At 50.6% G+C, this 8,957-nt stretch overlaps 1 protein-coding gene across 1 annotated transcript; it reads right to left on the reverse strand.

Moving 5' to 3' along the window:
* Positions 1–6,587: 6,587 nt before the first annotated feature.
* Positions 6,588–8,276, reverse strand: LOC109731462 (probable carboxylesterase 12). The gene is made up of 2 exons (XM_020290613.4): positions 7,954–8,276; positions 6,588–7,756 (listed from the first exon to the last, which is right to left on the reverse strand). Exons 1-2 carry the CDS (start codon positions 8,080–8,082, stop codon positions 6,767–6,769), a joined length of 1,119 nt encoding a protein of 372 aa, XP_020146202.1. The 5' UTR covers positions 8,083–8,276; the 3' UTR covers positions 6,588–6,766.
* Positions 8,277–8,957: the final 681 nt, after the last annotated feature.

Consider the following 8,957-nt stretch of genomic DNA (forward strand, 5'->3'; position numbering starts at 1 on the left):
ATATCATGCAAAGTTATCCTCTTCATACCCACAACGTAGTTTTATTTCTCGTTTCTAGTTGGAAGCAAACGTTCGGTGTACGTAGAGTCGTATCAGTGGCAGATAGGACTTGAGAGAATATTGATCTTACCTTTAGCTCCTTGTGGGTTCGACACTCCATACTTATCACTTCCACCTTTGGGAATTGCTACAATGATTCCCTGCACTTGGGGATTATCAATGGCGGCCTATCGCAACGCCGTACTCAAAGTATCAGCTCGGTTTGAGGGACTCGAGTTTCATCATGTGGCTCGAGAAAGCAATCAAGCAACGGATGTCCTTGCTCGCATGGGCGCCAAGCGTGACCCCATCCCGCCTAGCATCTTTTTGGAAAGGCTCTTCAAGCCATCCGTGGTGTGGCAGGATGAGAGCGGCAGCACTAGTCCGGATCCGATTATACCCCCAGATTCCGAACACAATACAGATATCATCGGGGGCTCAGCCACCGAAATGACACCATCGGCCCATCTAATAATGACAGTAATTACCCCATGGAACGAACCCTTCTTGGCCTACCTTAATAGGTGAGAGCTCCCTGAGGACTAGAATGAGGCTCGCTGCATTGTTCGGCGCTCGAAAGCCTACAAGGTCCATGACGGAGAGCTCTACAAGAAAAGTGCTACCGGAGTCCTTCAAAGATGTATCTCCGAAGAAGAGGGACGGCAGCTCCTGGCTGAAATCCATGCTGGTCTCGGTGATCACCACGCCGCTTCTCGGGCCCTTGTAAGTAAGGCCTTCCGTACAGGTTTCTTTTGGCCGACGGCCCGAGCAGATGCACATGACCTGATCCAACGTTGTGTCGGATGCCAGCTCTTCGCCAATCAAAGCCATATGCCGCCTACTGCTCTACAAACAATCCCCATTACTTGGCCTTTTGCGGTCTGGGGGCTTGATATGGTTGGACCCCTTAAAGAAGGAAGCCATAAGAAAAAATATCTGCTAGTCATGGTAGATAAATTCACCAAATGGATAGAGGCCAAACCAGTGAAAACGGCCGAAGCTGGACCTGTGATAGACTTTATATCTGGTGTCGTGCACCGTTATGGTGTCCCACACAGCATCATCACCGATAACGGCTCCAATTTCACAGCCGATGAAGTGAAATCCTGGTGTGCTAAATTGGGCATTAAGCTCGATTACGCCTCGGTCTATCATCCACAAACAAACGGTCAAGTCAAACGAGCTAATGGTCTTATTATGAGTGGCATTAAGCCTAGACTAGTGCGGTCGTTGAAAGAATCACAAGCACTGGGTTGAGGAGCTCGACTCCATACTCTGGGGGCTGCGGACCATGCCCAATCGCACTACCGGATATACGCCATTCTTCATGGTGTACGGCACAGAGGCCGTTTTGCCCTGTGACATCATTTATGACTCACCTCGAGTGCGCATGTATGAGAGAGAGAAGCCGAGTTGGATCGGCAGGATAGTCTAGATGCCTTGGAGGAGGAGCGCGACGTTGCAAAGGCCTGCTCTGCATTCTATCAACAACAGGCTCACAGATATCAAAGCAGAGAGGTGCGAGCCAAGACTTATAATGTTGGTGAACTCGTTCTACGCTTGCCAGAAAAGAAAAAGGACAAACTCAAGCCCAAGTGGGAGGGTCCCTTCATCATCGATGAAGTTCTCACTGGAAGAGCGTACCGCCTGCGTGATGCATCGGACAATCGCCTAGAGCCGAACCCGTGAAATGTGACCAGACTCCGAAGATTCTACGCCTAGAGCCGGACTCTTTGTTCGTTTTCTTCTCCCTTTGTCTCCATTTTTCCTCTGTTTAACCTTTTTGTCTAGCTTTAAGCTCTTGTGCAGCTAAACTGCACACCTATGACGTACACATCCTTAAATGTACACGCTCATAATACTTGGGGGCTTCTTTTACAGAAGCTTATTGTTATTATTTTACGAGCATTAAGCTCCCCACATATGTGTCCTTTTCCTCATATGTACCTTTTCTCCACCATTATATGCACCGTTATGACTTAAGTTTGACCAAGCTGGGTTGCCTGGCTCCTGTGTTTATGCCCTACATTCCCGTTTGTTCTGCTAGGGCATAAAGGGAGCACCTCTGCGATTGTTACAGCCGGGTCATCCGGACGTGTACCTCAGACTGGGTGAAGCCGAAAGCTAGCGTTCTTAAGAGAATATTCGGCCGGCGAACTAAAGATGTTTTACATTCATTACACTATGAACCCCCGGGTGTTACATATACTGTGACTTTTCGATCATAGTTCGGACATGCATACCAACGCATGTTCACCTAGGGAAAGGAACCCTTAACGAAACTATTCTCCCTGGAAGATGTTTCTTACATTCAACATGTAATATAACATAGCTAGCTGGATACAACTTGTCTGTTCAAGCAACTATGACCCCTACACCTGGCTTCCATGCATACCCCGGTCTATATTACCGTTACGGTATTCGGAAACACTCCGCGCCTTCGGGTCCATAGGTTGAAGCGAAAAGGTCAGCCATGACAATCGTTTTACAATCCGGCTAGGGACAAATTTGTCAACTGAAGTACGTAGTCACTTGGACTCAAAAACTTCTTCCTCTATGCCATCTAACAGGCTATCTAGCTTACAATTCTGTTGGGAATACTTGGTGGCTACCTTTACCTGGTCATATACCAGACTAACTAGAACTTCTTTTCCATCTGACCCCAACGGTCCGACCCGGGCCATATGATTCAGATCAAGCCTGGTGTACCGTGTTTTTACCATGGCCCAGGCCTCTCGCGCACCTTCTCGGCAGGACGATATCTTCCATAACCGGAAGCACCGCCGAGCTCCTTGGAATAGCTTCACAAGCTCCTCCATACTTCCTGGAGGAGAGGCGGATGGCCACAAAACTTTGTCAATGCTCTGCATTGTCTGCCGAGCTCGCTCGTGCAGTTGGGACAGCTCTTGCAACAAGTCGCCTTGAGAGCCGGACATTTCCTCTTCGGGACGGCCGGTCAGCATACCTACAGACATAAATCTGTTAGATCATTTCTTTGCTGAATTACACGAAGGTAAGTTCAAAAGCATACTAAATATGCCGCCTCGTAGCCTCCTATTCTCCTTGACAGCGTCAGCTAGCTGGGCTCGCACATCTTTTAGCTCTTCACCCAGCAGGGTATTGGAGTCCTGCAGCTTGTTCTTTTCATCCCTGACCCGTGTCAGCACACGTTCGCCTGCGGCCAGTTGCCTTTTGGCCTCTTGTTCGCCCACCTGCGCGACTTTCAGTTCCCCTTCCAGTTGATCTGCTGATCCTGTCATCGGAAATGCAACAATATTAACATTACTGGTATATGATTACATTTTTCTGATGGAAGGGAATATTAACAAGCGTTGCCTCCTTGGATTTCTCCAGTTCGACGGTAACTGCAGCCAGTCGGGTTTGACCCTTTTCCAGCTCTTGAGACAGTAGGCTATTCTTCTCCGTGAGTGCCTGATTATACAATGATCCTTAAATCAGTTGTATCAAACTGCTTCAAGTCTCGGGGCTACTGGTATATGATTACCAAATCTGTACTTACCGCATATCTTTTAAATGCTGGTCGGTGGCTCTGGCAAGCCCATCCCGAGCAGCTCGGATGTATGCATCGGTCGAGCTGAAGGCATTGAATGCCTCTTTTGAAAAGCCGGGGTCGCGGAGAGCGGCCTTCCAGCGCCGATGATTCATGGCGCTCTCCACTTCCGAGTTCGTGACAGATACATCATCTGAATCCTCTGTAGGAGGACAATCCGGTGTCACTCCCGTGTCAGCCTCTGTCCTTATGGCGGGGTCTGGAACTTGACTGGTGGAGGCATGACCGGCGGGATCCCCGGACATAGTCTGACGCACGCTCCTCCTGATAAGACACAGCGGACAGTGTCACAGTTCGATGTGATTGCCAAAGGGCATATTTAAAAAACCATACCTCTTTGACGAAGGCTCGGCCGTGTTTTCATTTGCCTTCCTCTTCGAAGGCTTGTTCGGCGCGAGCGCCGTTCTCTTGCGAGTCGCCTTTGGTGCAATATGATGCGTCGAGCACCTCCCCTTTGGAGCACGAGACAGTGCAGTGGGTGAGGTAGAATGAGGAAGCTCCTTCGGAGGAAATGTCTCATGGCTACTTACATGTGAGGCAGGAAGAAGGCCAGGGTAATCGGCCACGATGGCCACTTCTGTGCCATCATAGCTCGCCTGGTAGAAGACTCCCTCTTGGAGTTCTACAAATATGTCCGGATCCTCTTCGAATCCGGGATCGAGGTCGCGATTATGGTCCTCCGGCTGCGGTGCGGGGCTATAAATCCCCGCGATAGCCTTCCGCCATTCCTGTTAGAAAAGAACGAGTAAAATGTCAATTAAACATGACTCGGGGAAGGGATTGAGTGATGATGTGGGATTAAAGCTCACCCAGCTAGGGGTATTGTACATGGAGAATCCCTCTTGGCGTTTAAGGCGAGTAAACTCCTCTTTCTCCCCTTTATACAGATCGACCAATATTGTGGCCAGGGCAGCAGGGGCGTTCGGACCTTTCCGTCCGCAGCGTGAGGCGTCGTCTTCCCCATTATAGTGCCACATTGGGAGTCGCCTGAATTGGAGTGGCTGAACACCCCGCACTATGGAAGTTGCCATTACCTCGATTATTGATAATCCGGACTGAGCGAGTATCCTTATCTTGCTCATTAACTGATGGACTTCTGCGCTATCTCCTCCTCAAGGCTCCGAGGACGCCAACTGTGGCGTTTCTTCAACGGAGCACTTGAAAATTCGGGAAGACCCATTCGAACTGGGTCGGGGAGAATGACATCCTCGATATAGAACCATTCTGAGGGCCATTCTTCGGACGCCTTCTTCGGCGTGCCGGATAAGTATCCGGTCCCGGCTATGCGCCATACCCCGGCACCGCCCACCACGAATATCGAACCCATTTGGGTACGAGGGACGAGGCAGAATAGCTTCCTCCATAACTCAAAATGGGCCTCACAGTCCAGGAATAGCTCGCAAAGAGCCACGAAACCCGCGATATGGAGAATGGGGGCCGGAGTGAAATTGTGCAGTTGGAGGCCGTAATACTCTAGGAGTCCTCGGAGGAAGGGTTGGATTGGAAACCCAACACCTCTCAACAAGTAGGAAACTAAGCACACTCGTTCCCCCCTGGTTTGATTGGGGAAATTTTCCGCCTGGGCTTCGCCATCGAAGGAGGTCAATCCTGCTCGAACAGGGACTAGATCCGCAGGAGGAAGAAATCCCTGCGTTTGAAGCTTAATCAGCTGATCGTGGGGAATGAAACATCTCTCCCAATCGCCTTTTTCGGAGCCGCGGGGGTGGGAGGAAGAACTGGGAACGCTAGCCATGTTGGAATGGTTTCTCCTAGCAAGCTCTAAGGATTTTCTGCTTGGTGTGGAATGGGATCTGAGATCCAATCTCTTTAAATAGATGCCTATCTTACGTGGCCGGGGTGTTATGTGTAAAAAATACCCTGACCTCTCGTATTCGCTCGACACGTGGAAGCAGAAGCAATGGAGGCGCAGAAGCCAAAGGGTGTGACATTAAAGCACGAACCGAGTACAACTTTTCGGACCAGGTACATTAAAGTGATCGGAGAAAGAACCCGCCTTGCAATGCCGAAGACAATCAGCGAGCCGAATACATCGTCATTGAAGCCTGGTTCGGGGGCTACTGAGGGAGTCCTGGATTAAGGGGTCTTCGGGCGTCCGGACTATGTAACATGGGCTGGACTAATGGGCTATGAAGATACAAGACAGAAGACTTCTTCACGTGTCCGGATGGGACTCTCCTTTGCGTGGATGGCAAACTTGGCGTTCGGATATGTAGATTCCTTCCTTTGTAAACCGACTCTGCACAACCCTAGGCCCCTCCGGTGTCTATATAAACCAGAGGGTTTAGTCCGTAGAGGGCAATCATAATCATACAGGCTAGACATCTAGGGTTTAGCCATTACGATCTCGTGGTAGATCAACTCTTGTAATTCTCATATTCATCAAGATCAATCAAGCAGGAAGTAGGGTATTACCTCCATCAAGAGGGCCCGAACCTGGGTAAACATCGTGTCCCCCGTCTCCTGTTACCATTGACCCTAGACGCACAGTTCGAGACCCCCTATTACCCGAGATCCGCCGGTTTTGACACCGACGGTACCTACCATGGCTACATGTTCTGGCGACGCTTCCATAGGTCTGAACATTTGTTCCATCAAATTGGTGATGACATGTAAGACAAATAACCGTTCTTCAAGCAACGAATAAGTGTGTCGGTCCGTTAGGCTTTTCTTGTTTTCAAAAGGTGACCACGGCACTTTGAATGTTTGCATATGGCATTGTTGAAGAAATGATAATGAGTATCTTCGAATGACTGAAGATACAATCATAGTATGCACAAATGTGTTTGCTGATACTATGGTTAGGGTTTATGAAGATCAATATATGTGAGCACCAAATGCCGAGGACACAGAAAGACTTTTAGCAGAGAATGCAAGAGGTTGGCCTGAGATGTTGAAGAATTCATGTGCGTCTTGGCATTGCCGCCATGATCGAACAATTATTTTGGAAGCAGCTGACTTCGAGGATTTATGAATTTGATATTGCAACTTTGGATTGCCTGGATCTCACGATGAAATTTTGGCCGGTTGATCGGCTCGCCAATCATGTTATCCTTTATTACTGATGAATCACTCTGTTTCTTCAAAAAGAAAATACTGGTGAATCATTCATCGGGCGAGCAGAAAGGCCAAGCAACCTCAACAGCGCCCGACGAAGTCGGCCACGACGGCGAGCTCCTTGACGGCATTGTCGCAGCCGGACTTAAACAAGAAGTAGACATGCTCCTCGCCCTTGGTCTCGTGGAACTCGACCACTCCGTCCCACCCGCACGCCTTGATCCCCTCCGCGTACGCGCGCGCCCTGTTCACGAACCAGCAGAGCTCCGCCGTGGTGACCAGCACGTGGCCGCACCCGAGCTGACTCCACTCCCCGGGTGACGTCGCTGGGTTGATGTAAGGGTGGTCGGGGCCGAACTGGCTGCCACAGGCGACGTCCCACAAGCGCTCAAACTCGCCGCGGTAGGCGGCATCCGTGGGCTCCCGGCCCACCTGCTCTGTCCCCCAGAAGTAGGAGTGCAGGAGCGCGACGCCGCTGACACCGTCGCCGTAGCCCTCGATGCATTCCTTCCGCAGCCTTATGGCCGTGTTGTGCGCGATGTTGCCGCCGGCGCTGTCGCCGGCGAGGACGACGCGGGAGGCGTCGCCGTGCGCCGCGAGCCACGGCTCGGCGCCGTCCGGGCGGCACGAGGCGAGGACCGCCTTAAGCGCGGCGTAGGCGTCGTCGTAGGCGGCGGGGAGGCGGTGCTCGGGAGCGAGGCGGTAGTTGACGGAGACCACGACGGCCGGCGCCGCGGCGGCGAGCGACGCGGTGTAGGCGTGGTAGAACGGGGAGGCCGGGGTTTGGACAAGGAAACCGCCGCCGTGGAAGTAAACGACGACGGGGAGCTTCTTGCCAGGCTCCGCGGCCGGACTGTACAGGCGAGCGGAGATGTTGGCGGACGCGTTGAGGACGACGTCCTTGGAGGCGACGCCATTGGCGGGGTCCCCGGAGGGGCAGGGCGGGACGGTGTTGGTGTCGGTGCCGTCGAAGCGCTCGACGCGGCCGCTCTTGTACACGCGCACGACGCCGGGCCTCTCGTACTCGATGATGTCGGAGCCAGGGTCCATGACGCCGGCCTTGGCTTGAAGCTGTGGATCGGAAGCGGAAATGGTCACTTCGTTATGTAGAGACAGAGAGACCTGCTGAATCAGGCATGCCCTCACACCACCAACACCATTATTCCGGTCTACCACCAAAGGCCACTAGACAGAACACAGCACCCTGACAGGCTACAAAACTCCAAAACAAGCAAAACTCCCAAGTCCCAACCATGGGCAACACATACCTTTTCCTTTTGGTGCTCTGCAAGACTGCAACAGAGGCAAGCAGAGAAGATTGGAGCTAACCAGACTGAAGGTGATGCGAATAGTAGGGCGGTGGACCAGCACCACCAACTGTTTCTCCATAGAATCATTGTTAAAGAAAAGTACTACTCCTGACCTAACATTGGAGTGTATTATTGGATTAGGTGATATGTTGTTCGGAGGCTTCCACTGGCCTTGGCTCACCTGCGCACGCTACTGGAATAATAGCGTTAGGAAATTCCAGCCAGATGTTATTCGGAGTTTCCAAGCCGTTGTATACAAAGGAGGGGGAAATATCGTGTGCTCCCGGAGCACCTAACTCCAGGTGCTCCAGAAGGAGCTCGGTCCTTGGATAGATCCCACGGCCACAGGGAGAGCTCGTGCAAATTTGCAAAAAAAAAAAAGCAACCAAGAAGTCCTATAATTACACATGGGTCCTATAATTCCTCAGCTGATCGTTTGTTCTACAAAGGAGTGCGCAAGTGCTCCGGTGACTCCGAACGAAAATGTTTTGGAGACTCCAACTGATTAGAGTTTTGCAACGGCTATCTCAGAGATTGATCGTGGTGTTTGAAAGGATGTGGTTCGGAGGCTCTTGGCAACAGAAATGCAGAGAGATAGTGGGAAAAAAATGAGAGGCTTTTTGAGTGGTTCTACACTTGAGAAAGAAACTCATCATCACATTCTCCATGATTAGGGCGTTTTGGTGACCGGGCTCCATGGAGGCCGAAAATTTCAAAATTCAATCTTTCCATTTTCAAAAAAATCTGAAAAAATATTCAAGTATATAAGAATGAAATGTACATGTGTGTAAAAATTCAAGATGATATACCTTGAATTGCGACTTGTACAAAAACATTCATGGACTTTGGGGGTGAACACTATCATGTGCTGAAAGCCACATTTTTTTTCACATGCCTTATTTCAACGTATTTCATCATGAAGATTGACACATATGTGCATTATGCCTCCATGTATATATATG

Source organism: Aegilops tauschii, chromosome 4 (genome assembly GCF_002575655.3).
Source record: "Aegilops tauschii subsp. strangulata cultivar AL8/78 chromosome 4, Aet v6.0, whole genome shotgun sequence".
In the NCBI taxonomy this organism is placed as follows: Eukaryota; Viridiplantae; Streptophyta; class Magnoliopsida; order Poales; family Poaceae; genus Aegilops; species Aegilops tauschii.

Bases quoted from the DNA above. Each gene is read 5' to 3' on its own strand.
- LOC109731462 (XM_020290613.4), bottom strand. From the start codon at position 8,082: ATGATTCTATGGAGAAACAGTTGGTGGTGCTGGTCCACCGCCCTACTA. The intron at 7,757-7,953 runs GTATGTGTTGCC...TCCGATCCACAG, and splicing joins CAGAGCACCAAAAGGAAAAG to CTTCAAGCCAAGGCCGGCGT.